The sequence below is a fragment of the Gymnoscopelus microlampas genome (genome assembly GCF_963454915.1).
Source record: "Gymnoscopelus microlampas genome assembly, chromosome: 24".
Taxonomy (NCBI): Eukaryota; Metazoa; Chordata; class Actinopteri; order Myctophiformes; family Myctophidae; genus Gymnoscopelus; species Gymnoscopelus microlampas.
Window position 1 is genome coordinate 2269086 of NC_139961.1, and position 26601 is coordinate 2295686.

Genomic DNA, 26601 nt, shown 5'->3' on the forward strand with positions numbered 1-26601 from the left:
GCAGATGATCTACTGGATAGAATGGAACCGCTACAGTACCCCCATGATCAATCGCATGCACATCAATGGCACTGACGTCCAGGTCAGTGTGACAATGACAACAATGAGGATGAATGACAGGGAAGAGAAACTGAATTCAAATTACTTACAGAACATGTAATTCAGAGTATTTATACTTGTATTTAAAATACTTTGTGACATCAGTGTTAAATATAAAAGCAGAAAACAGGGTGTCTGGTGTTTCAGTCAGTTAGTGTACAGACCATGTGAGGATGTGAGTTTGAATCTGACTCCTGGTCTTGTCTCACATGTTTCTCCTCTTTCTGTCCTTGGTTTCCTGTCTCTCTACACCAGGGCTTCACACACTGTTACATGACAAGGACCCCAAAATAGACACAGCATCTGGCTGCCCCCACCCCCCTTGACAATTGCAAAATGGATTTAAAAAAATACAATTGAAAGAGTGAAAATAGCAAATCTACAAGCTCTCAACATGTCACAAAACGACGTGTGGTGAGCTTGAAGATCAGCTATTTTTTTAATATTTAAAATATAGGATGTTTGTGATAAACTAATGAAAATACTCTACCCTATAAGACATTATTGTAATAATTGCATAAAAAAAGAGTATGTGTATGGTTGATTGACAGGTCCTCCACAACACGTTGATCAGCTTTACATCCAGTCTGGCTGTTGATTGGGTGGCAGGAAACCTGTACTGGTGTGACAGAGTCAGTGACACCATAGAGGTGTCCAAACTAAACGGGTCGTACAGAACAGTCCTGGTCAACACCGGCCTGAACTGGCCAGAGGCCATGGCTGTGGATGTACGCTACGGGTAAGAGCACTGTGGTGACATCATGAACCTCACACTGTGGTGACATCATGAACCTCACACTGTGGTGACATCATGAACCTCACACTGTGGTGACATCATGAACCTCACACTGTGGTGACATCATGAACCTCACACTGTGGTGACATCATGAACCTCACACTGTGGTGACATCATGAACCTCACACTGTGACGACATCATGAACCTCACACTGTGATGACATCATGAACCTCACACTGTGGTGACATCATGAACCTCACACTGTGACGACATCATGAACCTCACACTGTGGTGACATCATGAACCTCACACTGTGGTGACATCATGAACCTCACACTGTGGTGACATCATGAACCTCACACTGTGGTGACATCATGAACCTCACACTGTGGTGACATCATGAACCTCACACTGTGATGACATCATGAACCTCACTCTGTGATGACATCATGAACCACACACTGTGGTGACATCATGAACCTCACACTGTGGTGACATCATGAACCTCACACTGTGGTGACATCATGAACCTCACACTGTGGTGACATCATGAACCTCACACTGTGGTGACATCATGAACCTCACTCTGTGGTGACATCATGAACCTCACACTGTGGTGACATCATGAACTTCACACTGTGGTGACATCATGAACCTCACACTGTGGTGACATCATGAACCTCACACTGTGGTGACATCATGAACCTCACACTGTGGTGACATCATCAACCTCACACTGTGGTGACATCATCAACCTCACACTGTGGTGACATCATGAACCTCACACTGTGGTGACATCATGAACCTCAACACCACGGATACAAGAACACTGAATTACATATAAACATTACATCCACACATTTTCCCACAGAGACTCTTATCATGTGCATCACACACAATGTGCATCACACACACACACACACACACATACACACACACACACACGCACGCACGCACGCACGCACGCACGCACGCACGCACGCACGCACGCACGCACGCACGGACACACACACACACACACACACACACATTTCACTCTTATCTTATATTAAAAATGGTTTAAGGGAAGGACCACGTTGGATCACTTTATGTACCTTGACTCAGCCTTAACCATATAAGGAGTTCTCAATGCAGCTACGCCCAAATATGGAGTGTGTTGTCTAACCTCAAAGTGGCATTAGGCTCAAACAAGTCAGTCAGCTGGGCACAAAAGGGGCCATGTATGGACATAAACTGATGACTTCAGTGATCTCTATATATGGGCATAAAAGGTACAAGGTTTGACATACAGATCTCATACAGTGCTTATTCAAACACTTCTTCCATGCCCGGCTCCTAAGCCCCTATCTTCTTCCTATGTGCGTGTTTTTAATACGAAGTCTGCCTCTCGCTTCCAGCAGGCCTTCACGACCGTCTCCTCCATCCCTCCTCAGTCCCAACACTCTGTCAATGATCTAGTATATAATTTTAACAGTACCTGCACAAATATCCTGGACAAAATTGCACCTTTTAAAACAAAATATCAGAAACCGAATGCCCTACATGTTAAATGACCACACAAGGGAAATTAAACAACAGTGTAGAAGAGCAGAACGGAGATGGCAAAAAGATAAGCAAGAAGGATCTCATAATATACTCAGACAAAGCATGGCCGCCTATCAGAGTGCCGTCAAGGAGGCAAGAAACTCATATTTCTCTAAATTAATCCGCTCTCAAAGTCACAATCCTCGAGTCCTATTTCAGACTATAGATGCAGCAATTGGTCCACCATCCAGTCAGCCTCTGGAAGCATCACCCGAAATGTGTGAAGAAATGTTAATCCATTTTACAACCAAAGTGGAGGCCATCAGACAGCAGATCATCCCAGAGTCCAGAGCACTAGTCATCTGTCCTGTCCCTCCTCCCATGTTAAATATGTTCGACCAGATTTCTATGCTCACCCTGGAAAAAAACAGGTGAAATCCACTACCTGCCCTCTGTATATTATTCCAACCAGATTTTTAAAAGAAATCCTACAGACACTTGCTCCCAATATTTTAAATATTACTAATTGCTCTCTGTCCACTGGCATCATTCCCTCCACCCTCAAAGCTGCATTAGTGCAACCACTTTTAAAGAAACCAACACTCGACCCATTGATTTTAAGCAACTTTAGGCCTATTTCAAAGCTTCCCTTTTTAGCAAAGATCCTTGAAAAGATTGTGGCTAATCAGCTGATAGCTTTTATGAATTTTAACAGTATTTTCGAGGACTTCCAATCAGGTTTCCGTGCCTTCCACAGTACCGAAACAACTCTTCTAAAAGTCACCAATGATTTAATACTTGCAGCTGACAAGGGTGACTGTTCAATTTTAATACTTCTAGACCTTAGCTCAGCATTCGACACGGTAGACCACGCTATTTTAATTGATCGCCTGGAAAAATGGGTTGGCATTAGGGGCACAGCACTAAACTGGCTGCGCTCCTGCCTTACTGATAGGAGTTTTTCGGTAGTGATCGGGGAGGCGTCTTCCTCTGAGGTCCCCCTGTCCTGCGGAGTCCCCCAAGGCTCAATTCTGGCCCCACTGCTTTTTTCAATTTATATGCTCCCACTTGGCCATATCATTAGAAATCATAACATACATTTCCACTGCTACGCAGATGACTCACAACTATACATCCCACTCAAACAGAATGACTCAGGTAATATATCCCGGATCCTCACATGTCTCTCAGACATTAAGTGCTGGATGTCCCAAAACTTCCTCCAACTAAACGAGGCAAAATCCGAGATCCTCCTATTCGGCCCCCCAACTTCCACCCTCCCTATCCAGGCACAACTAGGCAGCCTGGCAAACAACGTGAAGACTTCAGCTCGAAACCTAGGTGTGTGGTTCGACTCTGATCTGTCCTTGATGGACAAATATCCAAAGTAGTACAGTCATGCTTCTTCCAGTTGAGAAACATCTCCAGAATCAAACCATTCCTCACATTTTCAGACCTCGAAAAAGTAATAAATGCCTTCATCACCTCACGCCTAGACTATTGTAACTCGCTGTATTCTGGGCTCAGCAAAAAAGCTATCTCTCGCCTCCAACTTATTCAGAACTCAGCAGCTAGATTACTGACAAACACTAGGAGGCGTGATCACATCACACCAGTCCTGGCCTCCCTGCACTGGCTGCCAGTGAGATTTCTAATCGATTTTAAGATCCTACTGACAACGTTTAAAGCCCTGCGAGGTCTAGCCCCCTCGTACATCTCAGACATGTTGACACCACATCAACCTGGGCGCAACCTCAGATCGTCGGGTAAGGGTTTCCTGACTCCCGTTCAAACAAACCTAGTCACTATGGGCGATCGGGCCTTTACAGCCCAGGCACCTACTCTATGGAACGCCTTACCCCAGAACCTGAGGGATGCAGACTCAGTGGCATCCTTTAAATCACTCTTGAAAACCTACCTCTATATCAAGGCTTTCTCTTAGACCATGTGATTATTGTTTTGTTTTATTGTACTGTTTTCTTGTCCCTGCCTGTAATGATTTTATGGATGTTTATCCTACCATCTGTTTTTAAACTGAATTGCCTCACCGTCAACACCAAATATGTTCTTTGTGCAATGTATTTGAATGCCAATGTAAAGCGCTTTGTAACCATGTTTTGAAAAGCGCTTTATAAATAAAGTTTATTATTATTATTATTATTATATATGGGCTCACAATGTGTCACATGGCGACACGTGAGCTTGTAGATCAGTTATATTAACCACTTTTATTCAACACCCCTGTATAGTGAAGTAGGACCTTGCTTAATTAAAAAACATAAACAGTTGAAATATGGAGATTCAAGGTTTCTGCCCGACGACAACAATATGTTACATTGTCAGTAAAGATGTCAAACAGTGACCCTGACTCAGTGTCTCCTGACAGGTACTTGTACTGGACAGACAGTGGTAACTACAACCCCCACATAGAGAGGATGGGGATGGACGGCACCAACAGGAGCATCATCGTGAAGGATAAGATCTACAAGCCCTACGGCCTGACGTTAGACTACATCAACGATCACATCTACTGGAGCGACAACAAGGAGAAACACATTGAGTTTGCCAACCTGGATGGAACCAACAGACACACAGGTCACACACACACACGCACGCGCACACACACACACACACACACACACACACACACACACACACACACACACACACACACACACACACACACACACACACACACACACACACAGGGGAGGAAGAAGTACTCAGATTAAGTAAAAGTAATCCCTATTATACTTAGTTGACTGGAGTTCCCCAGGGGTCTATACTAGGCCCCTCCTTTTATCCTCTTTGCTCTAAATATCTTTGCAGAAAATAGCCGATCTACAATCTCATAACATGTTGCAGTGTGACGCGTTGTGAGCTTGTAGATCTGCTATATCCGGTGAATGTTTGTCCCAGAATAGGATCATAGGGTTCATGTGGTTAAATTAACACTCCAGAGTGTTACTGTGTAGAAGAATAGATAATGTTCATTTTTACATGGGTAGAGTAAGAAAAAAACAAGGAAAACAGTGAGAATATTGTTTACTTTGTAAACTTTATTTATGCATTTTAACTCTTGTTATAATATTCTTTATAATACTTTGTTCGTGTATTTTATAATATTGTGACTCTTTTGGTTTTGTGTGTCTGTAGTTGTGAGTCAGGACATCCACTACATCATGTCTATTACTCTGTTTGAGGATCACATCTACTGGATAGAGGAGACCTACAGTCAGACCTACGGCTCCATCTACAGAGCCAACAAGACTCAGGGAACCAATGAGATCAAACTCATCAGCAACCTGTATAATCCACGTGACCTCCACATGTATCACCCCTCTAGACAACCTGAGGGTCTGTACCACCTACTGTATACAACACTCTCACTATTCACTCTCACTGGGGGCGGCCATAGCTGAGTGGTTAGAGAGCCCGGCTGGGCAGCCAGAGGCTCTACAGTAGTTGTAGCAGGTTCCATTCCAGCAATGTGTCCATGTGTGTCCCTGAGCAAGACTCTGAACCCCATTACTCCCTGTGTGTGTGTGTGTGTGTGTGTGTGTGTGTGTGTGTGTGTGTGTGTGTGTGTGTGTGTGTGTGTGTGTGTGTGTGTGTGTGTGTGTGTGTGTGTGTGTGTGTGTGTGCACGTGTGTGTGTGTGTGTGTGCACGTGTGTGTGTGTGTGTGTGTGTGTGTGTGTGTGTGTGAGTGAATGGCTGCTCACTGCTCCTATAGTTATAGGATGGGTATACGCATATATACGCACATACACTGTGAAAGCAGAATCTGTATAGGGCACTCATAACACAATAATAAGGAGACAGACAAGAATTCAGTTTCCAAAGTATGAGAGAGTTTAAAGGTATTAATACAGTGGAGCCAACGTACACGTCATCAATGGGACATACAAGCTGACTCACTGAGGTCATGCTCCACTTCTGGTTAAATAGGCTTGTTTCAGACACACCCCCTCAACACCACACACAAACAGTTTTTCACATAGAGATGTTAATTTAGTCAACAAGCATGATGACAAAACAAAATAATTTAAATGTTGCATAGGTGCCAGCTTGTCTCATAGAAGCAGGGTGGGGGCACACAGACTGCGGGAAACATAAAAAGCAGTACAACTATACATTGGTTTGTTCTAAATTCACATTATAGAGTTCTTTCAGATTAACAATATTACATACTTCAAATTTCCTTGACATTCCTCCGTTTTAATCATTTAAAGAACTCATGAGATTGCAAAACAGAAAACAAAAAATGGCATAATGCGAACATTAAACGTCGTCCAGGCAGATGCGAAAAACCTTTAATGCTTCTTTCTCTTGCACTAGGAAAAGTCAACTGCAGCCCCCTTGTCCCCAACCATCCTTCCAGGGCGACTTCATAAAAATGACTGGATACATTTAATAACAGCATTTAACAATCAAACATCAGGGCTCTGCGCGGAGGACATCAGCGCAGAGGGCACAGGCAGGGCAGGAAGGCGAGGCGTGGGTCGAGGCCGGGAAGGCCAACCGGGTCCGGCCGGACTGCGGCAGGTGAGTCCGGAAGAGCAGGCGAAGACCCAGGCCGAGAAAACTGGAACGAAGCCGGAAGGCCGCCGGGCACTAGCCGGAGCGCGGCTGGGGAGGCCCGGACGGCGGGCGAAGGTCCAGGGACGGAGACAGGGGGGTCGAGGCCAGAAGGGCCGCCGGGAACCAGCCGGGACACGGCTGGGGAGGCCCGGGCGGCAGGCGAAGAACCAGGTGGGGGGGGGGGGAGGTCGAAAGCCAAGGCAGAAGACAAGAGGCCCCGGACAGCGACGACCGGTGAACGGGACTCGAGCGGCCCTGCCGGGACCGCGGACCAATCAGGAGGACCGGACGCCGCACCGAATACTGGCGGCGCCGGTCCAGGTTCGGACGTCCCGGCAGACCACCCCGTCGTTCGTCGCCGCCCGCCCGGGGCGAAACAGGAGCTGTAGATAGGACAGTTAGAAAGAGAGACAGGAGGAAAAAACAGGGAAAAGGAGGTGAGCCAAAAACGCCAAAAAACAACACAAAACTACTCTAAAAAAGAGCGACAAAACAGAACAAAAACTAGGACTTAACTCTGTCACTTCTTCGGGCGTGGGGGCCTCACCGGGCAGTTGTTAATGTGGTGGTCCCCCACGCCACAATAAAAACAGAGGCCCAGACGGATCCGCCGATCCTTCTCGGTTTCACCCTCGAAACCGGCGACGAGTGGAACCGGCGGGACAGACAGCTCCCCGGGGGCAGCGCCAGGGCGAGGAGACACCGCAGGCGGCCGGGAAGACACGGCAGGCACAGGACACGGACGGGAAGGCACAGCAGGAACGGAACAGGGGCGAGGTGCCGGACGGTGGCTCGACGAGACGACCCGTCGATGAGGAGCCCTCGCCCGCTCGCGGGAGAGGGACCGCGGACGGCGAGCCTTCTCGCGGGTCCGAGGAGGTGACCACTCCCGTGGTACAGGAGAGGAGGAAGAGGAGGACGCCCCAGAAGATGAAGAGGGCTCGGGGTGAACGCCCGAGCTTGGCTCGCTGGACGAACCCCCGCACATGGCGCGCGAGCTGGAGCGGACCGACGCCGCCGTACGGGAGCGCAGAGACGGAGCGGTGCCTTGGACCACCCGCTCCCAGATATCCTGGGTCCGATGGAGCATGGACCGCTGGCCGCCGGCCAGCGTAAACTCCAAGTGGAGCAGGCGAGAATCCATCAGAGCGAGCATGTCCATAATCAAATCCAACTTATCCACCTGGACATCGGTCTGGCAGGCGACGGACATGTGACCGCTGGGTCCAAGTGGCTCTGACATTCTGTCACGGTGAGCACACGGTTTTGGCACGGGTGGACCCAAAAGCAGGCACGGCACAAGGATAAGGATAAATAAGGCTTTACTTGGTGAAACAAGGAGAATACAAGAACAAATACAGAACCCTCAGAAACAGAGGGAATACTTCAACACGAACAAAGTATAGGCAGGCACACCGAAAACAGGAATAATGTCAGAGCAAGGAGCACCGGCTGAGACGGGCTTAAATTAGGGAAAAGAGTCATTAGGTACAATTAAGAACAGCCGGGCGAACCGCAGTAACATAGGCTCAAAACAGTGAAAAGTCAGAGGCGAGCAGGGGGGGGCGGGGCCGGAGGCGCGGCGGCGCTCGAACTGTGACAAAAAGAAACACAAGACATGTGTAAATAATCTCATCTTTACACGGGTTCATACAATGCAAAATCACAGAATTCTAGAAACTTCCATACAGAGCCAGAGCCGGGCATAATTTCAACATTCAGCCAAAATCTATTATACACAGGGATATATAGGGTTAGATGAAATATTTTCAAATAGTGTAGCTACACATAGTGGCCCTCATTTATCAACGCAGCTTATAAACCGGCGTATATTTTTCCATATATTCGGCCGTACACCAACGTCGAAGTCACATTTATCAACGCATCCTACACAGCTGATCCGAGCTTACACTTGGTCCTAGCGTTGATAAATGTCACGGCTGAAACGAGCGTCATTTAAATAACACGCCCTTAAATATTCTCAAAAACGCCCCGATTTTACGACATGAAGACGAACCAGAATACGACCAAAGACATGAAAAGCCAATAAGAAACAGTCGCCCCCCCCCCCGCTGGCCTCGCCGCACACGCACACGCCTCTCTCTCTTGCTCTCTCGCTCTCTCTCTCTCTCTCTCTCACACACACACACGCGCCCGCCCAACTTTGTCTTTCATATCCGTGTCCGTAGCGTAGCGGTACATGAGACTCGGGCGGAATGCAGTGATTCCGTGCCGCCACGTTAATATCGGAGCGTCGGGTTTATATCCTTAACCCAGCCAGGTTGTGTAGCCTACATAACTCTCTATGACATAACTCCATAACATAGGACAAGCTACTGTAAGTTTGTAGACCTCGCTGTCCATGAAAAGGTGGCCGCCGGCGCAAAAGCGCTCGTATATTTTTGAAAATAGCAGATCTACAAGCTCACAACGTGTCGCGATGCAACGCTGGCTTGTGAGCTTGTATATCTGATATTTTCAATACAGACAGATCTACAATCTTATCTGAATGACTGTTAAAGCAGTTTGTTTAAATTACTTTATAAAATAGTATATTTTTACAGCGATTATAGTGTAGATATACACATTTAGGACTAGGAGTGGATTATGTGTCCAGATGCTTGTCAGACGGTGAGACACTGCTGCTCCGCAGGTCTAGGATGGAATAAACGGGCGCAGCCAACGTCAACAACTGGTCTCGACCAGACGTGAGATCTCAGCGTACCGTAGGAAAAAGCCCACGTCAGGATTTATTGATAAATGCCGAAAGGTGCGGTGATTACGCCGTACGCTCATTATTCGGGCTGCACCGCGTTGATAAATGAGGGCCAATGTACCCATATATATCACATGACATTTGACTCTGCATACGGAAAAAACATATCAATATGTTATAGCAAACCACGATACTCAATACCACACAAGCCGTAGAGATATTGCACGCTGTCATCATCCCCAATTCCTCCTCTCTCAAAACAGTTCCACTGTAGTTCAAATGTAAAGTAATACATCCGACAACGCACGTCTCAATAGGTCAGTTATCGATTAGTTTGTTCGTGCCATTAGTCACAGAATACACATGGGATAAAACACACTCATTATACAACAACATGAAATCACATCAAAACATTATGTTAGCCTCCCATATAACGACACCGATCCTAAAAGAAATTGGGAAGGAAAATTACAAAACAAATCGTCACATTATCGAAAGTAACTTTCCCCCAAGCCCAAAACTCAGAAAATAAACCCATACTGGTATTTTCAGATTTCCGCTTGCCATGGCGTCCCAATGGAGCAGAAATCCTGAACCCAATCACTAATCCCTAAAAATAATGCCACTTCCATTGTAGTGTCAAAATGAATGGTTAATCTAATCATGCTGTCTCACTTTCCTTGAGTACCTGGCAGTCAACCTGGCAGTCAACAGACCACAAAACTCAGACTGGCGACTGGTGTATCAATGGGCTGATTTGAATATCTATACAGGTCTAAGCCCAGTCCTTTCAAAGAAAAACTACAGGTGTCGGTTGATCTGAGACAGTTGGCGGCAGTATGTGCTTCTATTTTAAAAACCTAAAACCAATATCACTTACCTAAAAATAATGCCTAAAACCAAGAAAATGCTAAGGCAATCTCTAATACAGTCAACAAAAGGGTTTATCTTCTTGCAGGTTCTTTTCATAAATGGGAGGCCATTGAAAAATTCCCCCTCTAACAGACATAAAGAAAGCCTCAAGCAAAGAAACAACTTATGTTGCTGAAAATAACTTAAAGGGGAAATCCACCCATTTTCAATATTTAACTATGTCATTAATATAGCATAAAGGAGTTGTGTGGAAATAAGAAAAAAGTTCCCCCCTTTCTGTGTTGCCTTGAACTGGAGGATTGATTTTGGGTTTAACATTGCAAATTACAACATGATGAGTCATCATGTTGTAATTTGCAATGTTAAACCCACAATCAATCCTCCAGTTCAAGGCAACACAGAAAGGGGGGAACTTTTTTCTTATTTCCACACAACTCCTTTATGCTATATTAATGACATAGTTAAATATTGAAAATGGGTGGATTTCCCCTTTAAAGACAAATGTACTCTTGACTCACAAACAAACAAACAAAATCATTCATTCTGTGCTAGCTTCGTTGTATCTCTGTACAACAGGACCCTCAGGCCGGACAAAAGTCCACCTGAACAGACAGCCGGCGACCGTTTGATTGATTGATTTGAATAACTTCCATACAAATACATGGAAAAACTAACAATGAAAGAGTCACTGAACGCATTTACACAACCTGACTAAACATGACCTCCTAACGGTTTGAGTGTGTCGGCTTATGATTACTGCGTTTCTCGACTGACGTTAATCGGCAACACTAAAAAACATTCCACCAAGAATACAAATCTAGAAGATTAAAACACGTCCACAGCCTCCATTTTTGCATATATTGTATCCTCAAGGATGTATTCAAAAAATCCAGCAAAGTCCCTCTGATCTGTGTCATGCGCATGAAGGCGAGACATTTCAGTCTCCCTACATATAGACCATCAAAAAGCCTATGGTGATCACAATTCATCACTAATACTGTACTTTAAAACACTGAATAAAACACTATCTCACCATAGTACACCCAACACATTCCTCAGTAACAAGACACTTACTGCGGTGGTTGGCGGAACAGCGAAAGACTGGTTGGGCCTCCAAAGCAAAGGATAGCAAAGCATACCCCTCCACTGGACCGCCAAACACCGACAGCAGCAAACCCAGTCCAATAATCGACGGCGGATAACCTCCAAATGTGCAAGCAGAATCTGTATAGGGCACTCATAACACAATAATAAGGAGACAGACAAGAATTCAGTTTCCAAAGTATGAGAGAGTTTAAAGGTATTAATACAGTGGAGCCAACGTACACGTCATCAATGGGACATACAAGCTGACTCACTGAGGTCATGCTCCACTTCTGGTTAAATAGGCTTGTTTCAGACACACCCCCTCAACACCACACACAAACAGTTTTTCACATAGAGATGTTAATTTAGTCAACAAGCATGATGACAAAACAAAATAATTTAAGTGTTGCATAGGTGCCAGCTTGTCTCATAGAAGCAGGGTGGGGGCACACAGACTGCGGGAAACTTAAAAAGCAGTACAACTATACTTTGGTTTGTTCTAAATTCACATTATAGAGTTCTTTCAGATTAACAATATTACATACTTCAAATTTCCTTGACAACACGCGCGCACACGCACACACACACACACACACACACACACACACACACACACACACACACACACACACACACACACACACACACACACACACACACACACATATACTGTACATACATACATACATACATACATACATACATACATACATACATACATACATACATACATATATATATGTGACAAAAAAAACAATCCAAGGATTTTATTTATTATCTGTTATTGTATTATTTGATCTGTTTTGAAAAGGGTTATATAAATACAATGTAGTAGTAGTAGTAGTAGTAGTAGTAGTAGTAGTAATAATGTGAAATTGATAGTTCTGTTGCTTGAGTCTGATTGGTTGAGCCTCATCGTAAACTACTCAATAACCACACATATGGATCCTGGAGTTTTTCCTTTAGCAAAGTTAGAGGATATTAAATACAGTTCTACTTCATTCCTTCTGACCGCCAGAGGCAGTGTTTTCAACACCTGGATATTCATCGTGCGCTCGCGCATAGGTCGAATATTAATACCAACAAAGTCACTCGTGACCTGTGTACACGCACGCCACCTATATAGGTGCGGTGCACACAGCGATCATCCTCTTTCATCTTTTCGCCTCCAAGAGGCGTAGGTCGATCAACTGCAGATGCGCGTGGAGTCTCGCAACCAACACGGTTGGGGCTACGAACTAGTTCGTCCTCCAGAGACTGCGTAGTCTGCTTTATACATTGGATTACCCCATTCATAGGGGCATCGGAAAGAACCGCAAAGGAAAAGAAAGGACGCATGTAGGAGCAGCCCTGCAGCGGTGAATGGAGCTAGCTTGCTATTGGGCTGTGTTTACAGGAATGGATAACATTTTTTCTGAAAGAGAAAGATATAATGGAATGTGCATCTCCCTCTGCCGCTTTGAGAAGCCATGGCGGGCGGCCCACCGCCAAATAGCGTAAGCATTGAGTGTGTCTCGCTGAACTATTGCTTGTCGCTGGACGAAAGAAATGGAGAGTATTAGCGCTGAGAGTGTATCCCATTCTGCCGCTTTGAGGAACCATGTGCGGACCACTGCAACATAGCGTCAGCATTAGGAGTGTTTCCCATTCCGCTACTGCTTGTCGCTGGCAGAAAGAAGGGGAAAGTATTAGCGTTGAGAGTGTATCCCATTCTGCCGCTTTACAACCGGGTGCATTTCGCCTTTCCGACATGTCGCCTTTCCGACGTTAACGAACCCTATACCTAACCCTAACCCTAACCGCACGCGGAAGCCACTAGTCGGAGTAGCGAGATGTCGGAATGGAAGGAGCACCCCTTTACGACCACGTGCGGACCACCGCAACATGGCGTCAGCATTGTGAGTGTTTTTCCCACTCGGCTACTGCTTGTCGCTGGACGAAAGGAGTGTAAAGTATTAGCGTTGAGAGTGTATCCCATTCTGCCGCTTTACAACCACGTGCGGACCACCGCAACGTAGCGTCAGCATTGTGAGTGTTTCCCATCCACTGCTGCTTGTCGCTGGGAAAAAAAAGGAAGAGAGCAACTGTGACACCTGCAACACATGCTCGGCTGTTCTGGGATCAGAAGATGGCCATGTCCTGTGCCCACACTGTCTTGGCGTTGGGCATTGATTGATTGATTGATGTACTTTATTTACATGAGAACATCAGTACATGGAAGTACAAATTCGCAATACAAGGTCTACTAAACTGGAAGACTCATTGAGCACTGAGCTTGATAAGGTGAGATCCCCATGCACACAAATCATGATATGTGAGAGACAGGCAGATATACACACTGCCTCCCTCAGGAATGCCAGTCTTGAGCCCTGTAAGGGGTCTTTCTAAGCGCCAGCGCCCATGTACTAGGACCTCGTTGTCCCGCAAAGTGGACACATTGACCTCTGAGTTTGCTCAGATTGAGGCCCTTCTTCTCAACCTGCAGCCTGGTGCTCCCCGCACCGATGCTGTGGCCCCAGCGCCTCCACTCCAGGTCAGAGATGGGAACTATGGCCATGATACTGTCGATGTTGCTGATCAACATGAGGACGATGCTATGTCTATTGCAGCCTTGGACTCCCACTTTGAGAGACCGCGGCAGAACCTGATTGCCTGATTAATGTCTCATAGGAGGTGCTCTCCCCTCGACGACATGACGGCGGTGGAGCCAGATTGACTGGTTAATGTGTCTCATAGGAGGTGTTCTTTCGCCTCGAAGGGACGACCAAAGCGTTAATGGGCGCAGTGGCGGAGAACTGGACTCCATTAAAGTACAAATACCTCGAAATTGTACTTAACTACAGTACTGAGTACATGTACTTAGTTACTTTACACCACTGTATGAGCCCTCTTCTGTGAAGGTTTTGGCTGAGAGTGGTTCTCACTCTAACGCAGACATTCTATCTACCAGACATGTGGTGCTTGTTAGCTTGATTGCTGCAGCTAATAAAGAGCATCCAGAGTGTGCTTCACTCGTCGTTATTGGACGATATACTGTGTACCTATTACTACATGTACTTGGTGCTATGTCCAGAGAATAACACACTACCGGACAGGTGTGTGCATACAGGTCCCAACTCCACTGAGCGCCAAAACACATGTTAAGTAGTAAACGCTGCTCAGTACTGACTTAAGCAGCATATTTTGCCCGTGATATAACAGGGATATGCCAATACTGCCACTGTGTGTGCTTAACCTCACAGTTTGAGTGCGTATCATAGCTGCTGCTATTCGGATTATACTGTTTTGTGCTTGGCAGTAAAATGGAATTATAATACTAGTATGGTTCAAGTGTGTCTCGCTTTGCCATCACTTGGTTATCATACTGTGTGTATTTGACACATGACATGACACTGTGGCTTGAGTGGTTATCGCTCCTTGCTACGACGACGTTGCATATTAGTAAAATTGTACTCGGTGTACTGATAATCAATAAACTTGTTTATTGGCAATTGATCCCCATTAGCTCCGGCGAAAGGACAGCCAGCAGCTATTCTTCCTGGGGTCCAAGGCAACGGAATACATTAACAAGTACATAGGTACTTGACGCTGTAGCTTGAACGATTCTCGCTCTTTTGCTATGGCTAGGTTATCAATAGCACTGAGTGTATCTCGCTCTTCTGCTGTTACCCACTAATACTGTGTGTACCTGGTACTCACTACTGCTATTCAACAGTATACTGTGAATACTTGATATCATAGCTTGAGTGTATGTCGCTCTGCTGCTATCCAGATAATACTATGTGCTTGGTAGTGCAATAGTCTTAAATAATTCTATATGACGATTGAAGTGTTGGCTTCACCACTTCTTAACTATCATACTGTGTCCTTGACACTGTAGCTTGAATGATTCTCGCTTTCGGTACGGCTACGTCATCAGTAGTATCGAGTGTCTCACTCGGTTGCTGTTGCCCATGGATTATTGCAACAATTGCTGGTCCCAGAAGAGAAGGTCCATTACTTGCGCCAGTCATGTCCTGACTATGGTGCCTGACACAGGCTATGGCTGTGAATGTTTAGCTAATTGGTCGGCCATGGGGAGTACAGCCCAATATGGCCTAGACCTAAGGCTAGTGGCTGATGCCAACATTGCCTACTTTACTTACCTTACTGTAAGTCGATCCGGATTAAGAGCGCCTGCTAAAAGCCTAAACTGTAAACATTGCTTCTCTGGTGATGTCACTAGATGAAGCTGTTGAGCTGGATGACTGTTGCTCATGGCCACAGTGTTAGTCTCTGGTCTGCTACCTAGAGCCATGCCAAAGCAGCTGGCATGGGATGTATTGGACATTCCCCTGACTACCTCGCCCTGGCCCTCCGGCATGCGAGTGTTGATACGCAGACACAGCGCCTTTACAGCGCCTATGCAGCGCCTATGCAGCGCCTATCACTCTAGGCGTTTGCTTGCATGATTAGAGAATCAGCAGACTGTCTACTTGCATAAGGTCAGTGCCACGTGTGGCTTTTCTAAGGGGTGGCCATAACTGAGTGGTTAGTGGCCCGCATGGGGAGCCAGAGCCTCTGGATGTCCCGGGTTCGATGGCAGGCCAGCAATGGGTCGATGTGTGTCCCTATCTGAGCCCCTAATTGCCCCCTGAGCGCCGTTGAATGGCTGCTCACTGCTCCTAGTAGTTCTAGGATTGGTGAATAAATACAGCGGATGAATTTCACGTATGTACAAATGTGGAGAAAAAAAGAAAAGTGTGGACCATTCCAACAGGCCCCACTCTCATGGAGGGGCAGTGAGACACTTCACACTCTGCCTGTCATTCCAGGCCAGACGTTTGGGCCTGCTACCCGACAGGCCTTGCAGCATAGTGCACCGCGAACAGGCAGTTCAGTTGGAAGGTTTCTGCTTGATCTACTTTATTTACTCATATATATATTTGTGGCTTGGGCCTCGAACCCCAAGACTGCAACAGAATGGTGAGGGCCTCCAGCCAGCGTTGTTGATGCACTGGACCTGCATGCAGTGCACCTGGCCCTCAGGATGTTTATGCCGTGTTCAATAACACAATAGGTCAACAGTCTGTCTTCTGGGGCGCTTGACCCAGTCAGTCTCTGCAGGAGGCTTGGAAGCTCCTTCCGTGGGCCTTGCCTCATCTTGCAAATTTCATAGCAATGCGCTTGTTGGGTGTACAGTCCAGGCTGCGGACGTGTTTCCCACTGGAAGCCTCTTGGATCCGATAGCAGTTCGGATCACGTGCATAGGTATGGCAGAGCGGTAGTACCGTTAGCCTTGAGGGCATAACGCGTTGTTGACTGTAGGTCTCCCTGCCGGGACAGACCAGTCCGTTAGGGCAAGATGCTCTGGCCTACTGCAGCTTCTCAATGAAGTGCCTTGGCCTCTCCACGGAGACGAGATCTCCTGTCACAGTTTGGGGGGGGGGAGGTGCATGTGGCATCCTCACTCCTAACATTCGGCTGCGTCAATGACCACTGAAACTCAAAACTATTGTCTGAACATTACTGGATTTTCGTACAACGTACCAAAGGAATAAGGATTAGCGTTGAGGGTGTTTCTCGCCCTGCCGCTTTGATATACCGCAAGCATTGGGGGTGTGTCTCGCCCCGCTGCTGCTGGTCGCTGGACGACAATAAAATAAAAAAAAAGAATAAGGATTAGCGTTGAGGGTGTTTCTTGCCCTGCCGCTTTGATATACCAGGGCGTTGCACGCCAGCGAGTGTGAATTGTGCTCTAGTTGGGACAAGGGCCTCTGTATAGGTGGGAGCTTTGCTCTGTGCTTATGCCGCTCTAGATTTCCGCGGATGATGTTAAATGAAGGGTTCAGCCTCTCTACCATTGAGATGCTCTCCGCGTGTGGCTCCCACAGGTTGCATGGGTGCCTTCATGATGCTTGCCTGTAGTATTGGAAGCTTTGTCCCCAGCCGGTACATCAGGCTGCTCTCAGATGACTATCTGCTAGTACTCTTTGTCCTCACTGCTTCATATGCAAAAGTGAGTTGGTGGGCTTCATGCCCTGGGCATTGCCAGAGACTGTTAAAGTGGGATGGCCGACCCCTCCTTACGTCCTCAAAGGCTTTCTGCCTTTCACGTCAGCTAGCCTATTGATTTGTTAGTTTGCTCCTCAACCAGGGGTGGAGCAACTGCATTCTAGTACCTGCCTATTGTGTCCCGTCCGGGCTCTGTGGCAGGACATAGCTGTGATGGCTGGAGTTTGGTTGTATTTGTCTGTGATGAAGGGCACAGCTGTGCCTTGGCTCAATGGAGACTTTCATTGCTGCGTTCAGGCAGATGTATGTCTTCAGCGGGCCTCTAGGTTTCCCCCAAGGCATTTTTTGACCGGGGATGTTGCCAGAGCCTCTCCCTCAGTGATACAGGCTTAGAGCAGGCCAGGAGATGCAGCCGAATGGGCTTCATCTGTCATGGGTTTTGTGCCCGCTCCTATATATATATATATATATATATATATATATATATATATATATATGTCAACCTGGCCGTCTCGCAGCTATGGCTGTGCTGTTGTCTGTTCATTCTATCTCCAAACCGACCTCGGTAAGCGCAGATTCCTCGTGACTATGTTGGTATTAGTCATCCAGGTGTTGAAAACACTGCCTCTGGCGGTCAGAAGGAATGAAGTAGAACGAGAGTTATGCATATAACTAAGGTTCTACGAATTCCGGATGACCGCCAGAGTTGACTGTCACTCGGAATCTCATTCTCGACGAAAAGATTTCAAGAGGATGATCGCTGTGTGCACCGCACCTATATAGGTGGCGTGCGTGTACACAGGTATGGTATTAATATTCTACCTATGCGCGAGCGCACGATGAATATCCAGGTGTTGAAAACACTGCCTCTGGCGGTCATCCGGAATTCGTAGAACCTTAGTTATATTCATAACTCTCGTTTTAATTGGGTTGTCTATGATTGTCATGTTGCCATATGTGGTGTTTTATCAAAGCAATAAACCATGTGAGGTGGTGGTTTACAGTGATTGTAGAACAGTTAGAGGGTTGTAGTCACTCTGCTCTGCATGGTTCCTAACAACACCTCATAGCTGCTCTAAACTCACATTAAACCACAGCCTGGTGTGGCTTATTGCTTTATTGTAACATATAGGTGTGTGTTCTCATGTTTGTTCCATGTGTGCATGTTTTCTCCACCCTGCAGTGGCCGGTCACCCGTGTCAGACCAACAATGGAGGCTGCAGTAACCTGTGTCTGCTCTCACCTGGAGGAGGCTACAAGTGTTCTTGTCCCACCAACTCCTACTTGGCAGCTGATGGCAAGCAGTGCATGTCCAACTGCTCTGCCAGCCAGGTGATTCACCTCTCCTTCACTTGTGTTACGCTGTATGACTTTATGTCTCATGTCTGCTTTTGATACATTACTGATTCTAAACATAATCCTCTGTCTCCCCCATCAGTTTGTTTGTAAGAACTACGAGTGCATTCCGTTGTCATGGAAATGTGACACAGTAGATGACTGTTGGGACCGGTCAGACGAACCTGCAGACTGCTGTGAGTTGAGACAAAAATATGACCTCATTATTCATGCTTTATTATCAGTGTTGAAACTAATGTATTTTTTTCAGTTTGATCATGTTGTTACAACCACTGACATTTAAATGGCCACTATACCCGTTACTTCATGTGGAAATAGCCGACAACCTCAGAGGATTAAAGGTTTATTATGATCTGTCTGGGACCTCCTCTGCTCACTACAACTGTGGGACTTGATTCAGTCACCATGTTGTAGATAGGACTGAGGGTCCAGTCACCATGTTGTTGTTACACAGACAGACAGACAGGCAGACAGACAGACAGACAGACAGACAGACAGACAGACAGACAGACAGACACTCTGACAACAGGTATAAAGTGTATTTCATAACTGGTGGGTCATGTGTTCCCTATTTACATGGTTCAGTAGAGTGGTACCTAACAGACAGCGGTCTAGTTTCTATAATAAATCAGTATGTTATGAATTTTAAAGTGTTGTTGTCTGGATGTGTTTGTGTTACACCTGGTGACCCCTAGGTGACCCCTAGGCTGGGTCCTAACATACCATAGTACACACTCTGGTGTGTGTGTGTGTGTGTGTGTGTGTGTGTGTGTGTGTGTGTGTGTGTGTGTGTGTGTGTGTGTGTGTGTGTGTGTGTGTGTGTGTGTGTGTGTGTGTTGTGAAGGTGGTCTGTACAGAGGACAGGTGGTCTATGTGTTGTGAAGGTGGTCTGTACAGAGGACAGGTGGTCTATGTGTTGTGAAGGTGGTCTGTACAGAGGACAGGTGGTCTATGTGTTGTGAAGGTGGTCTGTACAGAGGACAGGTGGTCTATGTGTTGTGAAGGTGGTATATATTTGTGTTCCTCAAATGATCCAAAAATATTCCTAAATGTTTTGAAAATAGCAGATATTTATTTATTTGTGATCTGGTGGGCCCCAGACCACATGTTGAGAACCAGTGGTGTTAGACAGCGGCTTGCATGATCATGGGGGAGCAGCAGGCTGACCTGTTACAGTACTAGTACCACATGTACCTGACCATGCCTTACCCCTCCACAACAGTAGAACCACATGTACCTGACCATGCCTTACCCCTCCACAACAGTAGAACCACATGTACCTGACCATGCCTTACCCCTCCACAACAGTAGAACCACATGTACCTGACCATGCCTTACCCCTCCACAACAGTAGAACCACATGTACCTGACCATGCCTTACCCCTCCACAACAGTAGAACCACATGTACCTGACCATGCCTTTCTCCTCCACAACGCTAACAGTAGGCATCATATCTTCGTCTATCATCTTAGCTGTCAAATCAGTGATATTTTCTGCCCGCTGGTCATCACTATGGCTAGGTTTCAATCTTTCTTAGGTGAAGGCTCACCACGCACACCGTTCCTCTCCCATTTGGAAAACATTTGATAATGTTTAACATTTTGAACTGGCTATTTTGGAAAACAGTAATGTTTACATATTAATATTTTTGAACAAAGCATTACAAAAAATATATGGTAGCACTTTATAATAACTATACATAAAGTGCTACCAAATGGGTAGAGATGAGCAAAAATCGACTTTGTTTTCACATCCCTAGTCATCATCATACAGTATGTCCAGTTCAATGGCTGCTGCTGCTGCGTTGTTGGAGTTGGCGGGTTTATCTTATTTATTGATTGTTCGTTGTTTTGTTTTTTTTGGATGGGTGGGGGGGGGGGCTGAATGTGGGGGTGGGGGGTGAATGCGTGTACTGGTGCTGTGAGGGGGTTTAGGAGGTGAATGAGACACTAACAGTGAATCACAGCAGCAGTGGTGCTGCTGATGTTGTGGTAAAGCAGTGAGGTTCCATGTATTATCTCCGCCAGGACGGACGACTGAAGGCCAGAGACTACGATTTCACCCCGTTCGTGTGTCTGTGAGCAGCTAATCTCCGGCACCGTTGGACCGATCGGCGTAAAACGTAGCACACACACTCCCTGGAGGTCAAGGAAGAACCTCTGGTTCACATCAGGCTGTTATAGCGCCACCAAGAGGCAGATTTTCTCAAAGCACATTTTCTGATATTACTTTTACACATTTTGTCCAAACCTCAAGCAGATCGGTACAAATGATGGATTGGCTACGACTGGCTTCCAAAGTTTGTAGGAGTGGCACACAGAAGATTGCACAAAATGCTCCATCCATGCATGTTATATTATGTATGTATGTTATAATGATCGTGCTCATTGTCTTCATCAGTGAGTGATGAACTCTAAGATGACATCAAAGTACATGTTAACTTTGTAGTCACTCTTAGCTCTCACAGGGAGCTCTGCAGCACAAATGTCCTTTTCTTGAGGACACTTGACCTCCTGAAAACTTCTCTCATGTTATTGGACAACTTGTCAGGCGTGTTCCACAGCCAGCTGAGTTTGAAGGATAATTATATTAGTTTGTTAGTGATGAAGGTCTGTGTGACCAAATCACTAAATGATCACTGATATAAATGATAGTTCCTCATTCCCACCATGTGAATGTCTAATAAATAGCAGCAAACAGGAGAAACAAAGGACATCTTGTCTTGTATTTCAACAGATAAACCACAACAACCAACCAGCTGTTACACTGAAGCTCATTTAGTTTTTTATGTTTCTCCTCAGCTCTCCAGAATGAACCAACACACAACACAACAGGTAAGACTGTCTGTCTGTCTGTCTGTCTGTCTGTCTGTCTGTCTGTCTGTCTGTCTGTCTGTCTGTCTGTCTGTCTGTCTAAAACTCTCATATTGTAATCAGTGAAATATGTAGATATTTGTATTTAAAGTGAATAAAAGGTGAGTCAGTAAATACAGCAGCTTCACTGTGTCAGTGGTGTGTTTGACAAAGAGAGGAAACACATCCCAACCTTTTTAAACATGGTGATACGTTTACATTTATAAGGTTATTTATGGATCAATATGTTACATTTATGAGCGTATTAACCCATTAAGACCTGAGACCCATTCTACAAATGGCTTCTAAATCAGTAATTCTCAAACTTCTTTGTGTTAAGGACCCCCAAAAATATATGTATTTGGATGCGGACCCCCATATGAAATGTTTTGTTCCAGGGACCCCCCAGAAGAAAAGATTTTTGAATCTGAAGGATTCAAAACATTCAAATGTGTCCAAAAATAGCAGATCTACAAGCTCGCATCGCGGCACAAAGTGACGTGCTGTGAGCTTGTAGATCTGCTATTTTTGTATAGCCAACACTCAAATCTAAAATGAAACGGATGCTTTTGTATATTTGTAAAGGTAATTCAACTCAAATGCAATGTCTCACTTTCTCCAGAGGTGGAGCCCTTCCTCATCGTAGCCACTGAGCACAACCTGATGAAGATCAGCTTAGACGGCTCCAGCTCCACAAAGCTCAAACAGGTGAAAACCATTAGACATAACAACACATCCTATGTAATCCTATACAATATTCTACACACACTGCTTTTGACATGCTGGAATGTATTCCTGTCTGAGACTAACACAACTGATGTGGTGTGACAGGACTTGAAGGGTGTGAAGGCTCTGGACTTTGACTATCAGCAGCAGATGATCTACTGGACAGAAGAGTATTACCCCCCCATGATCAGTCGCATGCACATCAGTGGCAGTGACGTCCAGGTCAGTGTGACAATGACAATGATGACTGGCTGGATTAACACCTCACAGTGCCCCTGGGCACCACCAACTGCCAGTGCCCCCCCCCCCCTCATGCGGCCGCGCGCGCCCGCGTCGCGCTAATTTTCTAGCTAATTTTACACTGTGTTATTCGTATTAGATAACAACAAAATGGGAAAAAAAAATTGTGACAAAAAAAACAAAAAAAAACAAATAAAAAAATGAATAAAAAAAATTTCAACCACCTTGGGGTGCCCCCTGATGCCCAGGGCCCCGGGGCACGTGCCCAAAGTGCCCATATGGTAGATCCTCATCATTGATGAGGATGAATGACAGGAAGAGAAACTGAATTCAAATGACTTACAGAACATGTAATTCAGAGTATTTATACTTGCATTTAAAATACTTTGTGACATCAGTGTTAAATATAAAAGCAGAAAACAGGGTTTCTGGTGTTTCAGTCAGTTAGTGTACAGACCATGTGAGGATGTGAGTTTGAATCTGACTCCTGGTCTTGTCTCACATGTTTCTCCTCTTTCTGTCTTTGGTTTCCTGTCTCTCTACACCAGGGCTTCACACACTGTTACATGACAAGGACCCCAAAATAGACACAGCATCTGGCTGCCCCCCCCCCCTTTACAATTGCAAAATGGATTTAAAAAAATACAATTGAAAGAGTGGAAATAGCAGATCTACAAGCTCTCAACATGTCACAAAGCGACGTGTGGTGAGCTTGTAGATCAGCTATTTTTGAAACATTCAAAATATAGGATGTTTGTGATAAACTAATGTAAATACTCTACCCTATAAGACATTATTGTAATAATTGCATAAAAAAAGAGTATGTGTATGGTTGATTGACAGGTCCTTCACAACACGTTGATCAGCTCTCCATCCAGTCTGGCTGTTGATTGGGTGGCAGGAAACCTGTACTGGTGTGACAGATGGAGGCACACCATAGAGGTGTCCAAACTAAACGGGTCGTACAGAACGGTCCTGGTCAACACCGGCCTCAACTGGCCAGAGGCCATGGCTGTGGATGTACGCTACGGGTAAGAGCACTGTGGTGACATCATGAACCTCACACTGTGGTGACATCATGAACCTCACACTGTGGTGACATCATGAACCTCACACTGTGATGACATCATGAACCTCACACTGTGGTGACATCATGAACCTCACACTGTGGTGACATCATGAACCTCACACTGTGGTGACATCATGAACCTCACACTGTGGTGACATCATGAACCTCACACTGTGGTGACATCATGAACCTCACACTGTGGTGACATCATGAACCTCACACTGTGGTGACATCATGAACCTCACACTGTGGTGACATGTATCAACTGAATGTATCAACCATCCTGTGAAACACACACACACACACACACACACACACACACACACACACACACACACACACACACACACACACACACACACACACACACACACACACACACACACACTTCAATGTCTTTATTTGAGTCCACATTTATAAAATACATTAATGGGGCACAAATATTTTTCAGTTGCTTTTAATGTCCCGCACACTGGAAACAACATGTGTCTCAGTAACCTGACGCTACCAGATCCAAACAGCTTGCTCCACACATTGTTTCACAGCTTATTTGGATCTGGGATCTCGGGAGCCAATTCGATGACGGGGCTGTTCCTTTTTTTCAAGATACTTGGTAGATGATTGGATGGGACCGTCTGTCTATCACCGTGTGGGCGTGCAAACACAACCAATCATATCGATGTGTCTACGTGACGTATGGTCGTGGCGACACCAGGAAGTCAACACCGTAGTCCAGTATTTCACCACAACAAGAACGCTCAAGAAGTTGCTAAAAAAAGTTATCATGGAGGTCGGAGATTTTTGCCGATTTTGTAACACGAATCTGCGCATAAAAGGTATTTTAACGGGTACAAGGAAGATATTTGATAAGCCTAAGCCTGCAAACGAAACAAGTATTAACGAACGCCTGATAGCGTTAGGTTTAACGCTGTTTAAAGACTCCTCCGTATCGTGTCTGATGTAGGTCATGTCTTCGCTTGTTTCAAAGAATGGAAGACGATTTTTCCATTTTAAGGCGATGGGAAAAAGAGGACAAAGACAGAAGACCTCCAGAAACGGCTACCGCTACAGCAGAAACACCGACGTCACCTGAGGCATCCTGCCTGTGGTCACCAAACTCACCTCTCAGCGTTAAAGCGTTTTACTCTTGAGTCTGAGTCAGTCAATAATATAGCCTTACAGTCTTTCAACATGTCCACGATACACTTTAGATAACGTATATCTCATTGTGCTATAAAAGTCTGTGCAATAACTGCTGCCAAGTAGTCAAAAATGTTGCAATAATTCACTGTTGCTGTTCATCAATGACTGGACCAAGTGCATCTTTATTTTTCTCATTACTTTCAAACACAGAAAATATGTATCTCGAATTTGCACTGTTTAACAAAGGGTACTTGAAAGGGATATGAGAGTGCACATAGTTGGGACCCTATTGAATATAGGCTACGCATGTTGTATTGTTTTTATAAACCTGTTATATATATATATTGTTGTGATTTTCCCCTACCTGAGTATGCGCAACTGTAGCATTTAGTTGTTTTTTCTATAAATAAATATTTTTATTTGCCTCACTTGTTCATGTTTACTTTCTAAAACAACATCATAACATGTTTGTACAGTATCAAAGTTGGATCCCATGTGTAAAATGGCAAACTGATCAATGCCTCTAGCCTAATGATTTGAAACGATCAATTTTAACATGGGGGGGGGGGAGCAGGGATTAGAGTCATCATGCATAGTGAAAAGGGTGACATACAGTACCAGGACAGATGTAAAACAATGATGTACTTATTTTGTGATAAAAGGTTATCAATCTAAAAGTGATATATTTGCATACCTGGAAAAGAAACACCAGATTTTTTGCAGCGACAAACTTTTAATCACTTGCTTATGTTCAAATTACATACAAAACCATTTTAATTATGAGCATTCAGTCAACTAAATATTCCACAGCTTTAATTGACAAGTTATCAGCAGGAACCCTGTTTGGGCTAACAGTCACGAGAGTTGCCTCCTCCATATTCAGCATCCTGGTCACACGGCCTCTGTTCTTGTTATCAGCAGATGCTGTCAACGCTAAAACAGGTAAACCTGAAAGACAATAAGTGCACATATATCAGCAAACAAGCATTAATGAAGAACTGCTGTAGGCTATACTTTCTATAGTGTTATAAAGGGGAAATAATTAGGTTATTTATGTTATTGGGTAGCTTCAGTTAAAGACTGACATTTCCACATATCATACTGTATTTTCTTTACATGACAAATAACTACACTTGGACAGCAACACCCAGTCCCCTGGTTGAAAGAAAAATAAATCCTACATTGAGTCTAGGTAGCAGCAATAGTAACGTGCATAGTTGCATTACAACAATACAGTTACAGTAAGATCTGTGTTTAACATTTGGTCTGTTTGTGTGTGTTAGCTTATTGTTTATAATATAATGTTTGACCTAAATAAAACATAAATGTTACAACACTTAGTCTTTGAACTACTGTAACCGTATTTAGAAACACGCTGCTCTGTTTTGTTTTACAGTTTAACATTACAGTGTATGTGTAGTGTAACAATTACACTATACAGCCATTTAACGGCGTTTAGCTTACCATTTGTATGCGACGTGAACTTCATCGACGACAATGCCCAGTAGGTTTTCACGATACACTTGTGAGGAAAGCATATCACGCCATTTATCTTCCAGTAACCACGTCTCCGGGCTACCAAAGACCAGCTGACATCGGCCGT

General features: G+C 45.1%; 2 protein-coding genes across 2 annotated transcripts in view; both read left to right on the forward strand.

Annotated features, from left to right (window-relative positions):
- LOC311041047 (low-density lipoprotein receptor-related protein 5-like protein) overlaps positions 1 to 23821 on the forward strand; it is a gene marked incomplete at its 3' end in the record, with an annotated part of 31636 nt that extends 7815 nt beyond the window's left edge. Inside the window, exons 4-5 of the mRNA XM_084051483.1 lie at positions 22652 to 22768; positions 23630 to 23821. Of these exons, the coding sequence (XP_083907609.1) occupies positions 22652 to 22768; positions 23630 to 23821 (309 nt within the window). The remainder of the gene's footprint in view (positions 1 to 22651; positions 22769 to 23629) is intronic.
- Positions 44 to 19673, forward strand: LOC311040964 (low-density lipoprotein receptor-related protein 1-like; the record flags this gene model as incomplete). Its single annotated transcript, XM_084051403.1, has 7 exons — positions 44 to 82; positions 651 to 838; positions 4747 to 4955; positions 5517 to 5717; positions 18795 to 18943; positions 19050 to 19143; positions 19663 to 19673. The coding sequence occupies 7 exons, from the start codon at positions 44 to 46 to the stop codon at positions 19671 to 19673; spliced, it is 891 nt and encodes a 296-aa protein (XP_083907529.1).
- Positions 23822 to 26601: the final 2780 nt, after the last annotated feature.